Raw genomic sequence first — 23,843 nt, 5'->3', positions numbered from 1 at the left:
ACAAGCCAAAGAAAAAAAAAAGAATGGAAGGGTGAAGAAGAAGAAGAAGAAATAAAAAGAAAGAGAGAGAGATAGAAAAAAGCATGCACGACCGAAAGAAAAGAACCCAAAATCGCCTTTGGGCAAACTAACAGAGGGCGCCAGCAACCTTGGAGGGGGGGGGGGGTGGTTGGGATGGGGGTCTGGGACTGGCGCTGCTATAGCACATAGGGTCTTTATTCTCCCCCCTCCTCCTGGCCCATCGAGTCTCACAGACACAAAGTTTTTAGAACATTGCGGGACTCGTTGGTAGACAGTCCAACACATCGTGTCGTCGTCTCTCTGTATTCAATTTGCGAGTGAAACCAAGACAAGAAAGAAAACGAACCACCACCATTGAATTGTGTTGTTTCAAAAGTTTTCGTGACCAACTGCCGGAAGAATCGCTAAAGAAAAGCACAACAAAAAAAAAAAAAATGGGTCATTGGTGAAGAATTTCGTTGCGTGTTTTTAGTGGTGGTAGTGTTTGTTGCGATCGCCAACACGAGGATTGCGAACGACACGATGATAGAGTATTGTCTCTTCAAAGTGGACAGTGACTACACGTAATGTCGTCTTAAACGCGTTTCGCCATTTGTAAATTGTTATCATTATTGCAAAACAATATCGCCCTCAATTGAAAAAAGAATATCATTGAAGAATGGCATCGTCCAAAGTGGCTCGACGGAGACAAGGCAGTCTAGGTTTGCCAAAAGATTCGCCGCCGCCACCGACCGTCAACGGCGCCGCTTCACCCAGTCAGAGCCTCGACAATCTCGAAATGATCAAGACCATTGGTACGTATATAATCAACCCCATTTTCTTTTCTTTTTAACGAGTCAATAGAGTTACGAAAGCTTCTTGGATCGATGGCCAAAAAACAAGAATCGTATGGTCCCACACATACAAAAAAAAAAAAAAAAAAACAGAGTTTTTGGAAAAGGTCCAACTTTTTTTTTTCTCTTTGCCCCCTGCGTCTGGTAACACGAGTCGTATACTTTTTAATTCTCTCTGCGACTTTTACCATTGAAAATTCCGTGTGATATAAATCATTTTTTCGCCCATCGCGCCGTTCATTATATAGTACTTTCTTCGCACTATCTCCTCTGCACACACACACACAATTTGGGCCAAGTTTATTGCCAACATGCAAGCTTGTAATCTTGCGTGTGAGACTTGTTTTCTTCCGGCACACACAAAAAGCCTTTTTTTTTTTCGTTCACGAGAAGGCGACATATATTTTTTAAGGCCCTGGTGGAGAAGAGGAGAAACAGCGGGGTAGTTTCTGCCACATTTCTCGATTTAGGCCTTAGGAATTTCTCGTTCGTGAATGTAACAAGACATTCATATTTTTATTTTTTTGAACAAAAAAGGGCGCGTAAAAGTAGTGAAGATAAAAAGACGATCGTGCTCTGCTCATTTGCATCTACTTGACTATGATAATGAAGGCGCCTGGATGATGAGTGAGCCGTGAAAACGTGTGCTTTTCTCTCGGCGATTCAGAAACAATTGACAATCGATTTGCCTTGATTGACTGTCACACACGTCTAACTGAAAACAATAACAACGTGTGCAACTTTGTGTGTGTGTGTGTGTGTGTGTGTATTCAACGACACGTGCGAAAACGAAATCAAAGTCGTCTTGGAACAAAATGTCGAGAAAAACAAGATTAGTCATCTTTTATGTCAAGTGTTGTATCATTTCATTCCACGGTTGGCTGCTCAGTAAGAACGAGTCCCACTTTTTTTTCCTTTCCATTTCCAAATTGAAAAGTGAGCAGACGAAATGATGCATTGTGTCACGATCTGATCACGACAGGCCCTTTCAAAAAAAAAAAAAAAAAAAAAAAAACCAAAACGAAACAAGAAAACAACTCATACGTGTTTGCATAATCGGTGCGAAATTGTTTTCCTTCAAAAAATATATGAAATGGCACGTTGGTATGTGTTTGGTTAGTAATCGTAAGGTAGTCAAATGGTAGAAGCTCTAAGAAAAAGAAGATGGATAGGATCGTTAACCGGATACTAGAATGATTGTCCAGTCGGATTTGTGTGGCTCAAGATTGATTTCATCTATCTCTTACCATCCAATGAATTGAGAAGATAAAAAGAGGGGGGGGGGCATCCAACCACCCAACGCTGGTGGGGTGGGGAGTGGCGCTACCGGCGTGATGTTGAGTGGTGGTGACTCATTGACAGTCGGTTCCATCCATTTGCCATCCAGCTGTTTTTTTTTTTCCCCTTTTTTTGGTCTTCCTTGATTTTTGAAAATGTATTGCGACTTGTCTTTACGTCGGATCAAGTAATCGGACAACACGATCAGTTTGCCTTTTTACCCATAGATGAATGTCACCTTGCCCCAAGCTTTTTCTTGTTCTCTCTACTTTTTTTTTGTTTTGTTCGTATCTCTGCAATCCCAAAGTGTTTTTTTTTTTTTTATTTTCTTCATCAGATTGTCTGCGTGGAAGACCAGTTTGAAAAAAAAAAAAAAAAAAAAAAAAATATTAGGACCCTTCTCTTTAAAATTGCCATTTATCGTTCAGACAGAAGCGGGCGCGTGTCTCAACTTTTGAAATGAAAAAAAAAAAAAGAGAAACTAAAAATAAACATGTTTTTTTTTCTTCTTCACTAAAAACAGACATGGACAGCCAAGAGCAAACACAAACTTAAAAAAACCCGGAAAGAACGACGTGATATCGGATTTATTTAACCACTCCCAAATGGGCCTTTTTTTTTCTCTCTACTTTTACCTAATTTTGGATAGCTCATTTTTTTGTTTTCAATTTTCAGGGTGGAGACTTAAAAATTTCATTAAAAAAAAAAATAAAAAAACTGGAAAACATTTTCTTCTTTTAATCGATAGCACCGCCATGATTCCACAGGGTGGGGCGATGCTAGAAGTGCGGAATGATGGAATAGGTCGAATCGTTCAGACACTTCCGGCTTTTCGCTCCGTTGAGTTGTGAGAGTTTTGGAGGCGACGCACAAGTTTTGTTTGTTTTTTTTTATCACAAAAAGAGAAAAAAAAAGGGGGGTAACGCCATGACTGATGAGACCCCGGCTGCGGTGGTGGCACCAACAGATCCTTCCTTCTTTCTTTCTTTTTTGGTGATGTTTGTGGTGGTAATCACATCTATATTTATAGAGGGGGGGGGGCAAAAAAAAAAAAAAAAGAAAGAAAGATAAAAATAAGCCATCACGGCCAACTGAACGAACGAAACTTACTGAAGCGTTTGCCGGATGATGGAGGAGTCCTTCGTCGACGACGTCCCTCTGAGAGTCGAACGCTTGGTCTACAACTGCAAAAACTTCAATTTTCTTTTTCTCTTCTCAACGAGAGAGAAAATAAATTGGAAGGTGTCGACGTGTTGTTTTCTTCTTGCCATCGTTTTTCTTTTTTTTTTAATGTTTATTAATGGAAGGCAAGGTAGCCCCGAAGGTGAACAGTCTTATTTTGAAAATCTCACCTTTAAAAAATTAAAATGGAATGATTGTCCTCTCAACAGTTTGAGCCGATTGTTCCTTGTGCCATTAGCAAAATTTGAAGAGCAATTGTTGTAGTAGATGGACCCCCGTATTTGGTTTGACCTCCCTGCCATCTCGTCGCAACTTGTGCGACCTCATTAGACTCATCTGTTTTTAAACGATTTGTTTTTGTTCTAAGAAAAAAAACAAACATATTTCCGGCATGTTTTTTCTGTCTCCCCCCCAGTTTATCCAAGGACCTGTAAAAACGCATTTTTATTTTCGTTTTCTCATTCAAGAAACAGAAAAAAAAAGCCAAGGTCCACGGAAAAAAAAGGGAAATGTGATCCTCGTCTGTCTGGAATTAGTCATTGTAATGCACGAATCCTTGAGAGAATGAAAACAGCTTTTTTTTTTCTTTCCAGTACAAAAGAAATGGTCACAGGTGAAGCCGTTACGGCGCACTCAACAGTTTTTGGAAAAAGAAAAACGACGTCGGCGACGTTATATTATTAGATGCAGGAAGTTTTAACGATAACCAGACAAAATAGGTTGTGCGCGTGAACTACATTTTTATTTTTTGTCTTGAGAAAGAGAGTAAAAATGGACACAAACGGCACAGATGCTGCGGAAATGGACTCATTTACATCTCGGGGAATGATTAGACGTCAAGCCTCTTCTTAGAATACCCCCTGACCCAATTACAGAATTGAAATTTCTTTTTTCATTTAAAAAGAAAAATGTGATATTTATTTGACAGGAACTGGGACGTTCGGTCGGGTCGTCCTCTGCCGCGAAAAGAGTACGCGCGAATACTGGGCGCTGAAAATTTTGGCCATCGCCGACGTCATTCGACTCAAACAAGTCCAGCACGTTCAGAACGAAAAAAACATCCTGCTCAGCGTGAATCATCCCTTCATCGTCAACATGTACGTCACAGTTCCACCAGTTTTTTCTCCACCTTTTTTTTTTTTTGTGTGTGTTTTATTTGCATAAATTAATTAAAAGAAGGAGTAAAAAAAAAATAAAAAATAGTGTGGATCCCACTTGAACCAATACAGATGTTGATTCAAATTTCCTCTATTGACCCAGGGTGTGGACGCATCACGACCAATCGTTTCTCTACATGCTGTTCGACTACGTCTGCGGTGGTGAACTCTTTTCATACCTGCGCAACGCCGGACGTTTCAGCAGTTCCACAGGTACGCAAACAAAAAAAAAAAAAAAAATACTTCGTTTCATATTTGTTTTCTTTTTTTACAAGTCATTGGAATGGTTTATCGATTGATGATGATGACGATACCACAAATATTATTACGTTTTATCAGATAAAAAAGGAAGGGGAAAAAAAAAATATGATGGAATAAGAATTTACGACGACTGTAATCGATAGATTTCACGAATAGGTTTTTGTTTTGTTTTTCGGTTGAAGAAGAAAAAAAGAAAGAAATTGTATACATTTGTTTATAATGCGGGACCCTATAGAGAGAGAGAGAGAGAGAGAGAACGTCCATATTTATCGTCCATCGTGAATAAATAAAGAAAAAAAGGAGGGGGTGGACTACTGCCGACGCAGACGAGAACGGACCAAAGAACCTTTTTCTTTTTCCAACATTTGCATAGAATGAAAATGTTTCATTTCTTTTTAGTTTCTCGTTTCCTATTTGAAAGAAAACGAGGAAATTGTTGACACGCGGGCAAATGTTTGCGTTTCTGTCTAAAAGGTGGCGGATAAAAAGGAACGGCTTTATCACCCCCTTTTCTTCATTTTTTTTGCATACATAATGACGTGTTGGCGATGACGTATCGCCGACTTTTGTTTTTTTCTGTTTTGGTTTACGATTGCTGATTCTTAGACGTGTTCATACAAGCGTCAGTTGCTTTTGTGATAGCATCTGGAACACACGCTTCTCGATTTCCCCGTAAAAGGACGTGGACTTGCGCCCACAGATATGCCCTGCACTTTTTTTTTTTTTTTTTTTTTTTAATATCTCGGGTCCCCCTATTTGTATTTGGGAAACCATTAAATGCCCCACCGATTTATGTCCAAATCCTGTTGGCACAACTCGTTGAATTTCCAACGTACTTGCGATCAATATGGAGGGGGGAGGCAGACATTCAATAGCAAACAGATTCGTCACTGTTCGTTAGCGGCGTTTCACGATTCATTCGAATAAAGTCGTTTAATATTTTATCCTCCTTTGGTTTGCTAACGAAACACCCAAAAGGTAATTTCTACACGTGCGAGATTGTCTGCGCCCTGGACTACCTGCACACACAGAACGTCGTCTACCGCGACTTGAAACCGGAGAATCTCTTGCTGGACCGAGACGGACACTTGAAAATCACGGATTTCGGCTTCGCCAAGAAACTCACCGACAGGTAAGTACCTCTACGGATAGACTGGCCATTTAAAAAAAAACAAAAAAACAAAAAAACAAAGACACACACACACACACACACGCTGTGTGTAATTGTCCCCTTGGAACTGTTTTTCCTCCCCAGTTCACACGCGGGACTGAGAACCGAACAGTTTTGGCCACGTTTCATTTGGCCCTCAAGGGCTTGTGCGAGGGCACGAAAATGATAACACGGCTGGTCGGCTGGTTCGTTCAGTACAAAACATTAAATTAAAAATGTGTAATGATCATCTTTGAGGAGAGAGAGGAGGAACGTTGCGGTCGTGCACCCACGAAAAAATCGCACGATCTTGAAAGAAAACGCAAAAAAAAAAAAAAATTGTAAACAGGTCGTTTTTTTTGTACGTTTAGCATAAAAAAAGATATTTTTGTTGTTGTTGTTGTTGTTGTCGAAGGACTTGGACCTTGTGCGGGACTCCCGAATATCTGGCGCCGGAGATCATTCAATCCAAAGGCCACAACAAAGCCGTCGACTGGTGGGCACTAGGTAAAGTATGCAACCATCCGTTTTCCTTCTTTTTTTTTTTGAATTTATTGTGCAAATGTTCGGGATTCTCTTCTTCCCTTTGGGCCATGCGTCGAAGGTTAGGTCACGATTTTTTTTTTGCATCATAATGAGCCAATTTGACTTGTACGTGATTTCCATTTCTTTTGGCCAAGCGAAATAAAAGGGAAAGCCTTTTTGAAGTGACATTGTCTCATGTCGTTTGTCGGCCATTTCATTCCTTAAATGGAATCGCCTATTTTCATTTCCGTCATAAAATTTTCCTTGAAACATTTTTTTTTCTTTTTTTCCGCGTTTTATGTTGTCGGCAATTTAGCATTTTTCTTTTATGATTTTTCTCGCGCTCCTTTGATTGAAAAAAAAAAAAAATGTCATAAGAAAAATGCCGTTTCAATTCAATTGATAATCAAAAAATAATTGAAACTCAAAAGGGATACTCATCTACGAAATGCTGGCCGGCTATCCGCCCTTCTTCGACGACAATCCGTTCGGCATCTACGAAAAGATTCTGGCCGGCAAGATCGACTGGCCCAGACATATGGACCCCATCGCCAAAGATTTGGTCAAGAAACTCCTGGTACAGGATCGTACTAAACGTCTCGGCAACATGAAAGTGAGTTTTGTTCTTTGTTTCTTTTCATTTAATGAAAGATGTGATTTTAAAAAATCAATAAATATTGGCAATGACGTCAGAATGGAGCGGACGATGTCAAACGCCACCGGTGGTTCAAAGGACTCGACTGGGATGACGTTTTCTACCGGAAACTTAAGGTAAAAAATAAAAAACGTCGCATGTCATCTTTAAACAAAAATGATTTTCAAATTCTTTTTTTTTTTTTTGCGCGCGCGCGTCTATGTTTGTGTGTGTGTGCGTGAATGTTAAAGCCGCCCATCGTGCCCAAAGTCAGCTACGACGGTGACACGTGCAATTTTGACGAATACCCCGAAGCGGATTGGCAGCGAACACCTTGCGTCACCGAAAAGGATTACAAACTCTTTGACAGCTTCTAACTGTCATGTGGTACCGGACCCCACACACACACACACACACGCATAACAATGAATTTTCAATTTAACATTTTTCTTTCTCTAAAACATTTTTTTTTTTTTTACTGTACATAAAAAATGGCGCAGCTCTTTTTTTAAATTTTATTTATCATTATTTTCTATTTTTAGCGCGAAAAAGTCGTTTGGCTTCATGTCATTGATTTTTTTTTTTCTCTTTGGACTTCGTGAATTATTTAGATGCGTTCGACAAGTTTTTTGAAAAAGACTTGCCTATTTTTGACAACAATGTCTAAGATCTGTAAAAAAAAATTAAGCGTCTCTCCATTGTGTTGTAGTGTATCATATGCCACCCGTTTTTGTGTGTGTGTGTGTGTGCGTACGTGCGTTACGTTTTAAAAAGGTGATTTAAGAGTCAAACCGGTCATTTGTTTGTCACGGCCGAAGAAACACGCTGAAATGGAGAAGGAAGAAAATTCTATTTTTCCTTCCTTTGCCTTTTGAGTGACGTCATTTCAAACGATTTCCTCGATGAAAATTGTAGCGAAAAACAAACAAACAAGTGACGATAGTTCCACGTTTTCATTCTAATTCATCTTATTGTTTATCGGGCTTTTTGAAATCAATGTATTAAAAAAAAAACGATATTTGGAGAGGTAGGAGCAACAACATGGCCGTGTCTTGGAGATGAGCTTCCTTTGTGTGTTTGTAAACAGTTTTTTTTTTTTATACAAGAACCCTCTTTTCCGTTGAAAAAAAAACAAACAATTGTCTCGTGAATTGTCTTTGTATTTTACAACGTGACAACGATGCGTGCTTGCAAGAGCGCTGAAATACAACGAATAATGAATGAATTTCGAAAGCAAAAGCGATTCATTCACGCGCACAAACGTGATACAATAATTCTCTTTCCCGCACGGGCGTATAATAAAGAAAATGCCAGTCCTTTTGAATTTTTATTTCTTTATTATTCAGATTTTTTTTTTTTTTTTGCTTTTTAATTACTACTGCTGCAAGAGTATTTTATGCGATGTACCAGAGGCCGCTATATCAAAATGTCGTTATAAATCAAACGGGAGCGCTTGCTACCCCCGTGCAACGTCCTTGATCTCAAAGTGATAATGCACTTCCCCCCGTTGGGAGATGATGAACGAAGACACAAGTCACCAAAAATATCCAACAGAGAAGTAGAAAATTGTTGTGTCTCTACTGGAAAAAAAGAAAAAGTCCGCTGGACATCCAAACGAGACTAACTGGGGCCCACTTAAATAATATTAGGAAAACGATAAATCAGGCTCTTTAAAAAAAAAAATAAAAGGAAATTTTATTTTTTTATATATTTTCCTGAAGGATATAGTGATGGCATATATATTACACGATTCACGCCATTTTTCACGGCCCTCCCTTCGGCTTTACAGGTCAAGAGGTCCGAACTGAAAGAAACGCAGCACTGTTTTGTTGTTTCGTTTTTATTCCCGATTCTCCAAAACGGCAAATGATTTACCAAAAAAAAAAAAGTCTTTTTTATCGACTTTATTAAGCGGCTGTTGGCTTCTCGCTGATTCCGTATCTAATTGTTGAAATCGTATCCAGAAAAATGTATATTTTAAAAAATATTGCCTGGACGTAGTTTGAAAAAAAACAAAAAAAAACAGCTGTTCAACGTCGTATGGCCATAGTTTTTATTGGTCGTGAGCAGGAAATTTGCTATTTATCGATATCTTCGCCGACACAGGGACGCAAGCAGGAAATCATGTTCTTACAATAACATTTTCTCTACTGTATATATATATATATATATTTCTTGAAGATATTTGACGCGTGCTGCTTAGCCTTGCCCTCTAATCGCTTTCGGGTATTTTACCTGCAGCAGTCCAGTCACGAGCTCGCATCCCTCCACCCACACGTTCTATTTCGCATACGCGGAACTTCATCATTTTTCGCTTTTAAGGTCTTCAATTGAAACGTGATTGACGCTTTACTGGAATGGACGTTCCATGAAAAACGAAGGTAAGCATTGTTTTTTTTTTTTTTTTTACTGATTTCGCAATGAAAAAACGTTTGTCATCATCGTTCCCGGAATGGAATAAAACAGCCAATTTGTACCAAGGCCAACAAGTATTACAAAACATATCATTAAGAAAGAGAGAGAAAAAGAGTGGAATTTGAAAAATTACTATGGAGTTAGCTGTTGATAACTGGCCATAAGTATTTATAAAATACCAGGAAAAATGTGGGCGTCATTCTGATGCATTTTTCCCTGTGTTCATTTATGTACGTTTAGTATCGCTTTATTTGGCTTATTAGCTTAACAGTTAACGGCCTATTATTTTAAATCTAAACGATTATTTTTACACTGAAAGTTAAATATGTTTGAAAACAGGAATACGTCACAAGCGGTCGTTGGCTGATGTAGCGTAACGGACCGGTCAGCCTTGTCGGCCAACACGCGCAAGAACCCTGGGATTCGGGCGGGACCCGATTTTGATGCGCAATTTCTTTGCTAGACGAACCAAGAAGTTCTTGAAACATTCCAGTCGCTTGTGCGTATTTTTGTGTCAGTGAATGTTGAACAAAAAATCAGCACGAAATTGTTAATTCGCATCAAGTTTTGCATAAATCGTACCTTTGTTTTGTTAATTGTGATCAAGGACTTTGTCGTTAATTGGTAATAAATCTTAACAAGACGAAAACATCAATAGCTGAGTCTTCTTGGAAATAAAAACAGAGAAGGAATGTAACCTCAAGCGCTTAATTATGCGAGAAAGTAACAAAAATGAGGTAATACAAAGTAGTTTTTTTTTTTTTTTTCAGTACGAAACGGGAGTATTTTTAATGGGGAAAGGCCGTAAATAGCGGATTTAAATACGTTTAACGCCATCTGTTGGCTTTTCCATCATTATCGTAATTTTAACTTACCCTAAAAATAAAGTAGTGTTAGTTCTTTAAAGATAATAACTCGACAAACAGGTTTTTTTTGCTGTTGCTCATCTCCAACGATGATCTTTTCCAAGGCTACCTTTAGATTACATTTAATCCTTGAGCGTTTTTGAATTGCACTTTGATGTAATCTTAAATGTAAATGATCAGCTTCCAAAGAGTTGCCGTCAGCGCTAAATTGCCATCATTTACCTATTTTTTTCTCTCCTTTGTTCTCTGAGCTTATTTTCTCTTTTTTATGTTCAATTTTTCCAAGTATTTTCTTTTTTTTCATGAAGTGGGATTTACAGGTTTGAGTTATTTGATTCAAGGTGGTTGCGCTACAAACCACTTAATTGCGTTTCCTTTAAAAAATGAGGCAATAACGTGGAAATGAATTCGATATTCGTGATCCTCGTTTGATTTGAAATTTAGATCACGTATAGTTTGCTACATTTAGGCTTCAGAAAAAAAATCGGAACAAACCAATGTTAAGACCGACTTTTTAAGCCCGACTTTTTGTACAAATTTTTTTTTTCATTTCAAATTTGGTTCAAAATACATTATTTCGATGCAGAATCGAATGCTAATCACGGAAATGAAGTTGATTTTTCAATTGGTCTTATAGTTTTTGAATTAAACGGAAAAAATGACCGTGGGAAAATTGCCCCCAAAACCTGCAAAAAGTGACACTCATTGGAATTGGGTGAAAATCACAGAATATATTCAAAATTATATGCTGATTCCGGGAAAATTGTTCTTTTTTTCATAAAGACAATAGTTTTTTAAATATGTCGAATATTTGAAATGCTAGCGCGCCAGTACGCTATGGCGCAAAAAAAGTGTCACCAATAGCCCTTTGTTTTCTTTTATTTTCAAAACGGCTGGGTTAGAGAAAAAACTAATTGCTGAATCGAAATCAGCGTTCAATTTTCATTATATTGTGTGAGTTTCATCGAATTCCAAGAGATTTTGTTTTTGACCGATTTTGACAAAAGTGGGAAGGCTATAGCCTTCTCACTTTTTCAATTTTGGCAAAATTTTAGATTTGGCTTTAAATGCATGGGTTCGACGCAGAATTGAACGGGCATCACGAATATGAGGGTTATTTTTTCGTGGGACACATAGTTTTTGAATAAAACGTAAAAAACAGTTAAGTTGGGTTTTTAAGCCCGACAAAAAAAATAAGCCCGACTTTATCTTTAAATAACGAATATTTCAAAAACGGCTTACGTGGAAAAAAAACAATTGGCTTTCTCTGAATCAGCGTTAAAATTGGGTTGTATTGTGTGATTTTCATCACATTCCGAGACATTTCAATTTTTTCAGATTTTGACAAAAGTGGGAAGGCTATATAGCCTTCCCACTTTTTCAATTTTCGTCAAATCCTAGATTTCATTAAAAATACATTATTCCGATGCGAAATTGATCGCTGATCCCGAAAATGGGGTATATTTTTACATTAGGCCCCTACTTTTTGAATTAACCGTAAAAAACAGGAAGTCGGGCTTATTTTGTCGGGCTGGCACGCCAGTACGCACCAGCGTGCCAGTATGCTACAATAGCAGTACATCAAATATTCAGTATATTTCGAAAACGATTGGCTTTATGTAAAAAATAACAATTTTCCCGGACTTAGCATTCGATTTTGAGTATATCTTGTGATTTTCAACTAATTTCAAAGAGTGTCACTTTTTGCAAGTTTTTGAGGCAATTTTCCCACGGTCATTTTTTCCGTATAATTCAAAAACTATAAGGCCAATTAAAAAATAAACTTGATTTTCGTGATTAGCATTCCATTCTGCATCGGAATCATGCATTGTAAGCCAAATTTGGCCAAAAATGAAAAAATGGGAAGGCCTTCCCACTTTTGTCAAAATCGGCTAAAAATTTCATCTATTAGAATTTGATAAAACTCACCCACTATACTCAATATCGAACGCTGATTACGAATACACTATTAGTTTTCCCCTCACGTATCAATTTTTTTAATAAAACGCAATCAAAGTGGTGTTGGCGTAACCTCGTTGATGAATTTGAATAACTCAAAAACTACAAGTTGCATGTGAAGGCAGTTTATTTCGATGATCCACATTGACTTACAAACCTAAATCATCTATTTAAATAGTCACATCTATGTTTTTGAAATAAATAAATAAATCATGAAAAAGTCAGGCTTATTATTTTGTCGGGGCTTATTTTTCAACCCCTCAGCTTGAAATTTTCATTTTAGGAGGTGATGAAACTTAACCTGTTGTAACCAAATTTAAACGCTGATTCTGAATAAAATATTAGTTTTCCATTAATGATGCAGAGTTTCAAATAAACGAAATCATGACGTCACCGATTGTTCTCTTCGGTGTATCGCCTGGGGCATTTTCTGATCAAATCAAAAATATCCCCACGATATTACATCACAGAATAATGACCCATATAGACCCTCCAGTAAGACTAAAAGGGATAAAACTTGAGTTTTTGTACTACATACGTGTAATGAACTTCTTTTGGGTTTTTATGGAAGTATAACGCCAGGCAAAAAAGTCATCGCCATTCATTTCTACCACCTGTTAGCACACTTTTTTTTTATTGTCCAGTTTTGCCGTAGCTGGGAATTTCGACCGCCCAGCTTTGTGTTTTTTTTTCTCTTCTAAATGAAGAATAAATTAGGTTGAATAGCTTGACTTTAATAGCGCCACTAAGAGTTCAAACAGAGTTGTGTTTCATTGATTTGAATCTTACGTATTATTCAAGGTTATCAAAAGAAGATGCGGATGAGAATGAATAAAAAGAGTTTTCCCATCAAGTTTTGATCGCCTCCGTTTTTATATGCAGCAACTGATGTACGAAGGCTCGTTTGATAGCCACAGCGTCGTATTTTATACGTTCAATGTATTTACATTCTTTCAGCCGATAGCGGCGTTATTGAGATTTCGGTATAAAATTCTTAATCAACTCGAAAGTGCCAGCGACAGGGCGGTGATCTGCACATCTTATTCACACACACGGGCACTCCTTTTCCTGTCAAAGAATGACTCGCACTTATTTAAAGACGACCTCATCGAGTTAAAAACCAAAGTCAGCGCAATTGGTTTTCTCTTAAAACTCTGCAATTTAAAATTTAAAAAAAGAAGAGAGAATTCCAGAGGAATACATTCGACTTTGTGCGGATGATAGTCATCTGATTTCCAAAAGCGAATTTTTATTTTGGCAATATTTTTACTCGTTTCGCTCCAATGAAGGTGAAGCAGCGCATTTTGTTGCTTTGGATATAAATGTCCGTCACATAGGCCATTGTTCCTCCCTTATTCTTATATGGCATCTATGATGTGTGTATGTGTGCGCGCAGTTGACGCGCTATAATCAACCGCGCACTTTACGGGGGCTCTTTCACTTGACATGTACAGCAGATAATCAAAATGTCCAGCCAAAAGTTTTGGCCATTTCCAAAGTTGGGACACAAAAAACACAACTAGTGGTGAAAGACGATAGACAAGTACGGGCAAAAAAAAAAAAAGAAGGAAAAGAGGAGAGATATCCAAAGAACTTTGTTGACCTACATGACGGTCCTTTTATCCATAACATGTGGCGTGAGTTTTCCACAGCAACAGAGAACATATACATTGCCGAGGAAACAGATTTCAGATGTAGATAAGGCGAGCTTCTATAGGTGGTACTCATTTATGAGTAATTTGCAGATGGCTTTGAGCTAGAATATTTTAAAACGAAACTGGCTATCTCTAGCGCGTCGGCGCAAATTGACCAGCCATTCAAAAGCATTCCCTCTAGGGCTTATTTACCTAATTATAATAAACTTAATATTGTGCAACCGACATTTCCCCTATGCAGAGACCGTGTCTCTTTGTTAAGGCACTCGTTCTAACGGAACCATTCAGGTAATTGGTCAGCGATGCGCAGTTCAGTTTTGACACTCTCGAGTCCGCGTGACCCAGCCAGAGTACTATGAGGCTTCCTCAATTTCAAAAGAAGTGAAAGAAGAAAGACAAGTGACCGAGAAGAAGAGGATCAAAACGAATTTAGCGACAGAGAAAAAAAAATAAATAAAACGCCTTAGAGTTAGTGATAGTTCATCAATTCAGTAAAGAAACCTTATCTGAAGAATGTCCATACGCTCACAAGGAGCGGCCTTGCTTGTCTTTCAAATGTTGCCGATAAACTCGCGCTCGATAGGATTCTTGCCCAGTCATGCGAGCGTGTGCAGTCCGCCATGAAAGGCAAAAGATTCAAATTTATCGATACTTCTTTTTTTTCTTTGGCAAATTTTTAAAACTCGGAACTGGAGAGTCATCTCTTCCCTTAATTTAACTTTTTAAAGCAGTCACTGCGCAATTACAATCTACAATATGTATTATTCCATGGCTTGCACTTAGGAGTAAATTAAAGCTTGTAAAAGACGACGGATGATTCAACAGTTCCGTGTCATACACTTCCATGTTTCGTACAGGTCGACATTTGCTGTACCAACACGATAAAAACAAGAAAGGCAGCTAAGAAAGTAAACCCATTAGGCAAACAAAAAAAAAAGGGTTTCTTTCTTCAATAAAGACTTGGAAAAACGCGGCTTTGAATAACAAAGATTCGCGTACTATTTGGTATGTCAAAAGGAAAGTATTTCGTTGGGGTTGTTTTCTTTAAAAAACATGCACACTTTCGAACTCGATTAAGGAATGTTTGCATACTACCTGGCAATAAAACTGCAAATATACTGGTGCCGTTGAGTTCTGATGCTTCTGTTGAATATGTTGCGACGAAGGCGCACCGTTAGGGAAGTAAAGTTTGCCAATCAAAACGCAAATTGCGTAAATACGTCATAGGAGGGACAGGCGGTTCAATCAATTTCCATTTGATTTTATGACTGCCAGTTTCGTCGGGTGAATCATCAAGCGAAGACTCTTCTGGAAGACATTGCTGGACGGCAGCCAAACTGCAGTACGGGATCCGATCGACGATTTGGGATAGCTCTTGGGCGGATCGCGGTAATCCCCCCACCAGTTGTCGCGAACATGCATCCAACGTTGACGCATGTCCTATCAGAAGGACGTCTCCACCTGAGAGATAAGATAAAGGCAAAATGTAATTTACTATTTAACGGATTTCGGAAAAAAAACCATGGTCCGTTGGTTTATCTATTTAATTTTACCGATATGCTCCGTGCAGCGAAGAGCGCACTGAGTGACGTAGTGGGAGCGCATATAATACTGTTCGGCTGACTCACGCCGATCGGAAAGCGCACTAAAGTCAATAAAATACTGATGATTCTCACGCAGACGAAAACCGGCATCGAGCATCTCTGATGGAGTCAGAAACTGAGGCATGGAATCTTGGTACCAGCCCAACCATTCGAACAACCCTGGTTCCAAACAAATGGGTACAGAGTGCTCAATCTCCAGACCTTTCAGAATATTCTGACACGTCTGTAAAGAGCGAAGAGATGGCGAGCAGTAGACGTGCTGAATCCTGTTGGATCCGTCAACCGCACGTAAAGCCTGGCCCAAAAGTCCAGCATGCGTTTCACCCAACATAGTTAGCGGGGAATCCTTGATGAAAGATTCGGGTGATCCTTGTCGCTTGGGAACGCTCAATGGCATATTCAAATCCTTTCGAACGTACTTTCCTTGTTTCAAGAATGAAAAATTAGTTTAATGCCAGTGGTGAAGTACACTGCGTTTTACCCGTTTCATCGAAGCAGTAGGGTATCCATGAATCAAATGTGAAGTCGATCCTTTGGCCATGGCGCACTATAAACAATCGCCGTGGTCCTTGTTTGAAGGCTAGAGGTCGTTCTACCACGAGAGACAATCCAGCCATGTCCAAATTGAAATTGGCATAGTTTTCTGTACATTTGGAAAGCTCTGTTGGCCGAACAGCCACTACTTTTGTGCTAGTTGGCTGATCCCTATGCGAATTTGTGTCTTTGTTGGAGCCCAATTCCGGTGACATTTGATTCAACAACCGGAGGGCTTGATCACTCGATGCTGATACGCCGTCTATTTCGTCCAGTTCGTCAGCGGATGGATTCAGTTCTACGCTCCTAAATAGGGAAAACTTTGTCAAGAAACCAACACTACTATTAACTGTCATTTCATACTTGTGTAGGGTCCAGGCGTCTGATTCGGCTGTTTTTTCCACGTAGTTTTTTGGCAGGACACCCGAACAACCTGAGTGAAGGATTAGCACTGAATTCAAATCAAATAAAACACAAAATGATTTTTTCAGCATTACCCGTAAGCCAAGAGATGCCTTCAATCCATCCGTCTATGGAATTATTACACGCTTCGGGATCGACATAAACGAAATCGCCTAGAAGCAATTCCAACTCGTCAGTTTCCCGTGGAACGTGCGGGAAGATGACCTTGTACACCTTCTTTCCGGACAGGCGGATATCTCTGGAATACAGACGTAGTTGCCAGTGGGAAGCGTCGGTGTTGGGGTTTATATTTCTTACTAGATATTCTAGTGCACTGTATTGACCAGAAGGAAAATTGTAAGCCAATGTCAGGTGCAGGGCTTGTGTGTGGGCCTCTGCTGCAATGTCTAAGGAAAGACAACGTTAAAGTTAGTGACACAATTGGTTATACAAGACACTTCATGACAGTATATACTTATTTGAGCTAACTCTCTGGCAAATCGGGACGCCACGGTTTTAATGACTTCAGCTGAATCTTGATTGAGGAAGAAACCCATAAAGTTTTGTGAAATATTAGTTTCTAGCCTTAATTCAGGAATAGGTTGATTTTCATTCTCAGCAATCCTTTCCAGGAGGTTCACAATGCTGGGAACAGCACTATCAGGTACCTAATATAAAAATTAACCTTGAGCATGAAAGCTAAAGCAACGAAACACTATACTTGGTACCTTGAAGGGGGGAACTAGAGTGACGTGGGGTAGGAACTCATGGGCGCCATTTCTGCCACATTCTTCTGCCGATCTGGCCCAAAATTCCTGCAGCTGACTTTGCAGAAAACCAGATGGGCATAGGTAAAGGAGATATTCTCTTGGCTGTAGGTCATCTAAGATGGGGTCATTTACGTGGGCCAGCAACCAATCTGAGGCTAGCTGAACATTTCTATAGCCAGTAGCAGCAAGGGCTTTCTCCCTGAAGATCCAGAATGTTAGCATGATTTTCATAGTATTGCTGTTTGCAACTTACGCTCTGTGTTTCGGAAAACCCATCTGCAGTAGAACCTTCAGAGGAGAGATCAACAACTTTGTGAGCTTCGTTGGAGTTGCATTCTTTCTGGGTGGAAGTTCAGCCATGTCTCTCACGACAAAAACTTTCGGCTTGGACGGAAACGCATATGAATCACAGATAAGAATTTGAAGTCCAAGGTACAACAATTTTCTGGATTACTCCTCCTAAACGTAGTCGAACATGGCTAAACAGTTGACGATAACATGTGGCACTGTAGTCTATAATAAATAAAAATGTAGGTCCAACATGCCAATAAACTGAAACATTATTATAAAGAACTTTACAATGTTTCACGAACCGTAAGAATTTTCTTCTACTCTTTAAAATGCATATGACATTATCTTTCCTTCGTACTGTTATTTTTTTTTTAACTCCTCTTTCGCGGTTGCCAAATTACCTCACTGCGCTTTAGGTTATATCTGGCAACACCAAATTGCTACTGCTCAATTGTAAGATGGTTGTCTACTTCAAGTAATTGGAAACAACCGGCTAGACGCGTCTCCGCTCCTCTTGGACATAGGCCGTGTTTCTTTGCATTTGACAGCCAAACCATATTGTTTCGCCCATATATATTTGTAATACATCAGGTAATAGACTGTTATGATTCCCAATTTTTTTCGTGATAACTAACCCAATTTAATCAAACCTAAACCACCTCGGTTGCATCTGCTTGTTCGATCGTCCTTTGCCACCAAAGCACCTGCCATGTCGTCCCGCCATCAAGGCTGGGACCCGCGTTGCAAGGTTTACGTTGGCAACTCAGGCTCTAACGCGGCCAGGGGGGAGATTGAAGAGGCATTCAGCAAATATGGCACTCTGAGGAATGTCTGGGTAGCAAGAAATCCTCCTGGTTTTGCCTTTATTGAATTTGAAGATGCAAGAGATGCGGAGGATGCTGTACGTGGTTTGGATGGAGTGTGAGTAGATTGTTTTATGTGTTAATGCAATAAAAACAGATAAATAATCTACCTAATTTTCTGTTGTCCATGTAGATGTTTGTGTGGTGCCAGAGTGAAGGTGGAAATGTCAACAGGCAAAAGAAGAAGTAATGGGTTTGGTGGGGACCGTGGTGGAGATCGTAGAGGAGATGGTGGACCTCCAGCAAGAAGAGGTGGTGGATATTCACGCCAACAGAGAACATATACATTGCCGAGAAAACAGATTTCAGATGTAGATAAGGCGATCTTCTATAGGTGGTACTCATTTATGAGTAATTTGCAGATGGCTTTGAGCTAGAATATTTTAAAACGAAACTGGCTATCTCTAGCGCGTCGGCGCAAATTGACCAGCCATTCAAAAGCATTCCCTCTAGGGCTTATTTACCTAATTATAATAAACTTAATATTGTGCAACCGACATTTCCCCTATGCAGAGACCGTGTCTCTTTGTTAAGGCACTCGTTCTAACGGAACCATTCAGGTAATTGGTCAGCGATGCGCAGTTCAGTTTTGACACTCTCGAGTCCGCGTGACCCAGCCAGAGTACTATGAGGCTTCCTCAATTTCAAAAGAAGTGAAAGAAGAAAGACAAGTGACCGAGAAGAAGAGGATCAAAACGAATTTAGCGACAGAGAAAAAAAAATAAATAAAACGCCTTAGAGTTAGTGATAGTTCATCAATTCAGTAAAGAAACCTTATCTGAAGAATGTCCATACGCTCACAAGGAGCGGCCTTGCTTGTCTTTCAAATGTTGCCGATAAACTCGCGCTCGATAGGATTCTTGCCCAGTCATGCGAGCGTGTGCAGTCCGCCATGAAAGGCAAAAGATTCAAATTTATCGATACTTCTTTTTTTTCTTTGGCAAATTTTTAAAACACGGAACTGGAGGGTCATCTCTTCCCTTAATTTAACTTTTTAAAGCAGTCACTGCGCAATTACAATCTACAATATGTATTATTCCATTGCTTGCACTTAGGAGTAAATTAAAGCTTATAAAAGAGGACGGATGATTCAACAGTTCCGTGTCATACACTTCTATGTTTCGTACAGGTCGACATTTGCTGTACCAACACGATAAAACAAGAAAGGCAGCTAAGAAAGTAAACCCATTAGGCAAACAAAAAAAAAAGGGTTTCTTTCTTCAATAAAGACTTGGAAACGCGGCTTTGAATAACAAAGATTCGCGTACTATTTGGTATGTCAAAAGGAGAATATTTCGTTGGGGTTTGTTTTCTTAAAAAACATGCACACTTTCGAACTTGATTAAGGAATATTTGCATACTACCTGACAATAAAAATGCAAATCTTCTTGTGCCGTTGAGTTCTGATGCTTCTGTTAAATATGTTGTGACGAAGGCGCACCGTTAGGGAAGTAAAGTTTGCCAATCAAAACGCAAATTGGCGGAATACGTCATAGGAGGGACAGGCGGCTCAATCAACTTCCATTTGATTTTATGACTGCCAGTTTCGTCGGGTGAATCATCAAGCGAAGACTCTTCTGGAAGACATTGCTGGACGGCAGCCAAACTGCAGTAGGGGATCCGATGGACGATTCGGGATAGCTCTTGGGCGGATCGCGGTAATCCCCCCACCAGTTGTCGCGAACATGCATCCAACGTTGACGCATGTCCGATGAGAAGGACGTCTCCACCTGAGAGATAAGATTAAGGCAAAATGTAATTTACTCTTTAACGGATTTCGGTAAAAACATGGTCCGTTGGTTTATCTTAATTTTACCGATATGCTCCGTGCAGCGAAGAGCGCACTGAGTGACGTAGTGGGAGCGCATATAATACTGTTCGGCTGACTCACGACGATCGGAAAGCTCGCTAAAATCAATAAAATACTGATGTTGGTCGTGAAGACGGAATCCGGCATCGAGCATCTCATTTGGAGTAAGGAACTGCGGCATTGAATCCTGGTACCAGGCTAGCCATTCAAACAATCCCGGCTCCAAACAAATGGGGACCGAATGCTCAATTTCAAGGCCTTTCAAAATGTTGTGACATGTTTGTAAAGAGCGAAGAGATGGGGAGCAGTAGACGTGCTGAATCCTGTTGGATCCGCCAACCGCACGCAAAGCCTGGCCTAAAAGCCCAGCTTGCGTTTCACCCAATATAGTTAGCGGGCAATCCTTGAAGAACGATTCAGGTGATCCTTGTCGCTTGGGAACGCTCAATGGCATATTCAAATCCTTTCGAACGTACTTTCCTTGTTTCAAGAAAGAAAAATTAGTTTAATGCCAGTGGTGAGGTACTCTGCATTTTACCCGTTTCATCGAAGCAGTAGGGTATCCATGTACCAAATGTAAAGTCGATCCTTTCGCCATGGCGTACTATAAACAATCGTCGTGGTCCTTGTTTAAAGGCTAGAGGTCGTTCTACCACGGGAGACAACCCAGCCATGTCCAAATTGAAATTGGCATAGTTTTCTGTACATTTGGAAAGCTCTGTTGGCCGAACAGCCACTACTTTTGTGCTAGTTGGTTGATCCCTATGCGAATTTGTGTCATTATTGGAGCCCAATTCCGGTGACATTTGATTCAACAATCGGAGGGCTTGATCACTAGATGCTGATACGCCGTCTATTTCATCCAGTTCGTCAGCGGATGGATTCAGTTCTACGCTCCTAAATAGCGCAAACTTAGTCAGAAAACCAACACTACTATTAACTGTCATTCCATACTTATGTAGGGTCCAGGCGTCTGATTCGGCCGTTTTTTCCACGTAGTTTTTTGGCAGGAAACCCGAACAACCTGGGTGAAAGATTAGAACTGAATTCAAATCAAATAAAACATAAAATGATTTTTGTTTTTTCAGTATTACCCGTAAGCCAAGAGATGCCTTCAATCCATCCGTCTATCGAATTATTACACGCTTCAGGATCGACATAAACGAAATCGCCTAGAAGCAGTTCCAACTCGTCAGTTTCCCGTGGAACATGCGGAAAGATGACCTTGTACACCTTCTTTCCGGACAGGCGGATATCTCTGGAATATAGACGCAGTTGCCAATGGGAGGCGTCTGTGTTGGGGTTTATATTTTTTACTAGATATTCTAGTGTACTGTATTGACCAGAAGGAAAATTATAAGCCAATGTCAAGTGCAGGGCTTGTGTGTGGGCCTCTGCTGCAATATCTAAGGAAAGACAACGCTAAAGTTAATGACACAATTGGGTATACAAGACACTTTATGACTGAATGTACTTATTTGAGCCAGTTCTCTGGCAAACCGAGCGGCAATGGATTTAATGACTTCAGCCGAATCTTGATTGAGGAAAAAGCCCATAAAATTCTGTGAAATGTAGGTTTCCAGCCTAAGTTCGGGAATAGGTTGATTCTCATGCTCTGCTATTCTTTCCAGGAGACTCACAATACTGGGAGCAGCACTATCAGGTACCTAATATAAAAATTAACCTTGAGCATGAAAACTAAAGTAATCAAACACTACACATGGTACCTTGAAGGGGGGAACTAGAGTGACATGGGGTAGGAACTCATGGGCGCCATTTCTGCCACATTCTTCTGCCGATCTGGCCCAAAATTCCTGCAGCTGACTTTGCAGAAAACCAGATGGGCATAGGTAAAGGAGATATTCTCTTGGCTGTAGGTCATCTAAGGTGGGGTCATTTACGTGGGCCAGCAACCAATCTGAAGCTAGCTGAACATTTCTATAGCCAGTAGCAGCAAGGGCTTTCTCCCTGAAGATCCAGAATGTTAGTATGATGTTGACAGTATTGCTGTTTGCTACTTACGCTCTATGTTTTGGAAAACCCATCTGCAGTAGAACCTTCAGAGGAGAGATCAACAACTTTGTGAGCTTCGTTGGAGTTGCATTCTTTCTGGGTGGAAGTTCAGCCATGTCTCTCACGACAAAAACTTTCGGCTTGGACGGAAACGCATATGAATCACAAATAAGAATTCGAAGTCCAAGGTACAACAATTTTCTGGATTCTTCCTCCTAAACGTAGTCGAACATGGCTAAACAGTTGACGATAACATGGAACTGTAACTATAATAAATACAAATGTTGGTCCAAAATGCCAATAAACTGAAACATTATTATAAAGAACTTTACAATGTTTCACGAACCGTAAGAATTTTCTTCTACTCTTTAAAATGCATATGACATTATCTTTCCTTCGTACTGTTATTTTTTTTTTAACTCCTCTTTCGCGGTTGCCAAATTACCTCACTGCGCTTTAGGTTATATCTGGCAACACCAAATTGCTACTGCTCAATTGTAATATGGTTGTCTACTTCAAGTAATTGGAAACAACCGGCTAGACGCGTCTCCCCTCCTCTTGGACATAGGCCGCGTTTCTTTGCATTTGACAGCCAAACCATATTGTTTCGCCCATATATATTTGTAATACACCAGGTAATAATCTGTTATGATTCTCAAATTTTTTTGTGATAACTAACCCAATTTGATCAAACCTAAACCTCCCCGGTTGCATCTGCTTGTTCGATCGTCCTTTGCCACCAAAGCACCTGCCATGTCGTCCCGCCATCAAGACTGGGACCCGCGATGCAAAGTCTACGTTGGCAATCTAGGCTCTAACGCGGCCAGGGGGGAGATTGAAGAGGCATTCAGCAAATATGGCACTCTGAGGAATGTCTGGGTAGCAAGAAATCCTCCTGGCTTTGCTTTTGTTGAATTTGAAGATCCCAGAGATGCAGAGGATGCAGTGCGAGCCTTGGACGGGGTGTGAGTAGATAGTTTTGTGTGCTATTGCAATGAAAATATATAAATAATCTACCTAATGTTCTGTTGCCCATGTAGACGTTTGTGTGGTGCCAGAGTAAAGGTGGAAATGTCTACAGGCAAGAGGAGAAGTAATGGCTTTGGTGGTGATCGTGGAGGACGTGGGGATGGTCGTAGAGGGGGTGGTGGACCACCAGCCAGAAGGGGCTACTCACCTAGACGATCACGCTCCCGTAGCCGTGATCGTTTCCGTGACAGGAAAGGCTCTAGATCCGTTTCTCGCGACCGCGTCCGCAGGTAAGTCAACTACAAAGCTCAAATGCTTCTACTGTTACAAAAGTCAACACAAGTTTTTTGTTGTTCTCACAGGGACTCCCGTAGTCGTTCACGTTCACCCAGCTACAGCAAGTATGCAGATTAATTGATTCCGGTCTATCATACACACACACACACTTACCCGTTGTGCAGATAAATTTCAAAGAAGCTCCTCTTTTCTCTTTTGTCCTTGTCGCTGTGAAACCCGTCATTCACTCCTCCCTTACTATATTTCCTTATCCTATTTGGCATTCAATTTTTTGTGACCAGCAGCAGCGTCAGCGGCAATCTGGGCTTTTCATCAATTTTTTTTTTAAATTGCAAAACAAACGGACTTGTATCA

General features: G+C 40.0%; 4 protein-coding genes across 6 annotated transcripts; 2 read left to right on the top strand and 2 right to left on the bottom strand.

The window, feature by feature from the left end:
* The first annotated feature begins 280 nt into the window (after positions 1–280).
* On the top strand, positions 281–8,266 carry LOC130696726 (cAMP-dependent protein kinase catalytic subunit 3-like). Its single transcript, XM_057519826.2, has 8 exons — positions 281–815; positions 4,243–4,411; positions 4,575–4,684; positions 5,711–5,864; positions 6,298–6,389; positions 6,839–7,020; positions 7,101–7,178; positions 7,293–8,266. Exons 1-8 carry the CDS (start codon positions 680–682, stop codon positions 7,416–7,418), a joined length of 1,047 nt encoding a protein of 348 aa, XP_057375809.1. The 5' UTR covers positions 281–679; the 3' UTR covers positions 7,419–8,266.
* Positions 8,267–14,678: 6,412 nt separating this feature from the next.
* On the bottom strand, positions 14,679–17,936 carry LOC130696810 (ecdysteroid-phosphate phosphatase-like). 3 transcript variants are annotated; one of them, XM_057519918.2, is made up of 9 exons: positions 17,826–17,936; positions 17,500–17,759; positions 17,205–17,445; positions 16,952–17,144; positions 16,572–16,883; positions 16,438–16,507; positions 16,022–16,380; positions 15,490–15,963; positions 14,679–15,397 (listed from the first exon to the last, which is right to left on the bottom strand). In XM_057519918.2, exons 2-9 carry the CDS (start codon positions 17,604–17,606, stop codon positions 15,111–15,113), a joined length of 2,043 nt encoding a protein of 680 aa, XP_057375901.1. In that variant the 5' UTR covers positions 17,607–17,759; positions 17,826–17,936; the 3' UTR covers positions 14,679–15,110. The 3 variants fall into 3 exon arrangements, with proteins under 3 accessions (XP_057375901.1, XP_057375902.1, XP_059351394.1); XM_057519919.1 differs by having other exon boundaries at positions 17,840–17,917; XM_059495411.1 differs by having other exon boundaries at positions 17,500–17,907.
* Positions 17,937–19,414: 1,478 nt separating this feature from the next.
* LOC130696811 (ecdysteroid-phosphate phosphatase-like) lies at positions 19,415–22,665 on the bottom strand. The gene is made up of 9 exons (XM_057519920.1): positions 22,570–22,665; positions 22,233–22,489; positions 21,938–22,178; positions 21,685–21,877; positions 21,305–21,616; positions 21,165–21,234; positions 20,749–21,107; positions 20,217–20,690; positions 19,415–20,130 (listed from the first exon to the last, which is right to left on the bottom strand). Exons 2-9 carry the CDS (start codon positions 22,337–22,339, stop codon positions 19,844–19,846), a joined length of 2,043 nt encoding a protein of 680 aa, XP_057375903.1. The 5' UTR covers positions 22,340–22,489; positions 22,570–22,665; the 3' UTR covers positions 19,415–19,843.
* Positions 22,666–22,713: 48 nt separating this feature from the next.
* Positions 22,714–23,749, top strand: LOC130696878 (RNA-binding protein 1-like). Its single transcript, XM_057520009.2, has 4 exons — positions 22,714–22,858; positions 22,969–23,188; positions 23,264–23,482; positions 23,555–23,749. The coding sequence occupies exons 2-4, from the start codon at positions 22,977–22,979 to the stop codon at positions 23,604–23,606; spliced, it is 483 nt and encodes a 160-aa protein (XP_057375992.1). The 5' UTR covers positions 22,714–22,858; positions 22,969–22,976; the 3' UTR covers positions 23,607–23,749.
* Positions 23,750–23,843: the final 94 nt, after the last annotated feature.

Source organism: Daphnia carinata, chromosome 5 (genome assembly GCF_022539665.2).
Source record: "Daphnia carinata strain CSIRO-1 chromosome 5, CSIRO_AGI_Dcar_HiC_V3, whole genome shotgun sequence".
NCBI classification, from domain to species: domain Eukaryota; kingdom Metazoa; phylum Arthropoda; class Branchiopoda; order Diplostraca; family Daphniidae; genus Daphnia; species Daphnia carinata.
Note: the sequence above shows the minus strand (reverse complement) of the source record. Positions and strands in the feature narration are given on the sequence as shown.

Excerpts from the sequence above, each read along its gene's own strand:
- LOC130696726 (XM_057519826.2), top strand. The coding sequence starts at position 680 with ATGGCATCGTCCAAAGTGGCTCGACGGAGACAAGGCAGTCTAGGTTTG. Across the intron at positions 4,412-4,574 it reads CATCCCTTCATCGTCAACAT|GGTGTGGACGCATCACGACC; the intron begins GTACGTCACAGT and ends CTATTGACCCAG. Across the intron at positions 5,865-6,297 it reads GCCAAGAAACTCACCGACAG|GACTTGGACCTTGTGCGGGA; the intron begins GTAAGTACCTCT and ends TTGTTGTCGAAG.
- LOC130696810 (XM_057519918.2), bottom strand. The coding sequence starts at position 17,606 with ATGGCTGAACTTCCACCCAGAAAGAATGCAACTCCAACGAAGCTCACA. Across the intron at positions 17,446-17,499 it reads GGTTTTCCGAAACACAGAGC|GGAGAAAGCCCTTGCTGCTA; the intron begins GTAAGTTGCAAA and ends CTGGATCTTCAG. Across the intron at positions 15,964-16,021 it reads CTACTGCTTCGATGAAACGG|GAAAGTACGTTCGAAAGGAT; the intron begins GTAAAACGCAGT and ends TCTTGAAACAAG.
- LOC130696811 (XM_057519920.1), bottom strand. The coding sequence starts at position 22,339 with ATGGCTGAACTTCCACCCAGAAAGAATGCAACTCCAACGAAGCTCACA. Across the intron at positions 21,878-21,937 it reads CTCTAGTTCCCCCCTTCAAG|GTACCTGATAGTGCTGCTCC; the intron begins GTACCATGTGTA and ends TTTTTATATTAG. Across the intron at positions 20,131-20,216 it reads TCGCTGCACGGAGCATATCG|GTGGAGACGTCCTTCTCATC; the intron begins GTAAAATTAAGA and ends CTTATCTCTCAG.
- LOC130696878 (XM_057520009.2), top strand. The coding sequence starts at position 22,977 with ATGTCGTCCCGCCATCAAGACTGGGACCCGCGATGCAAAGTCTACGTT. Across the intron at positions 23,189-23,263 it reads GTGCGAGCCTTGGACGGGGT|ACGTTTGTGTGGTGCCAGAG; the intron begins GTGAGTAGATAG and ends TTGCCCATGTAG. Across the intron at positions 23,483-23,554 it reads TCTCGCGACCGCGTCCGCAG|GGACTCCCGTAGTCGTTCAC; the intron begins GTAAGTCAACTA and ends TTGTTCTCACAG.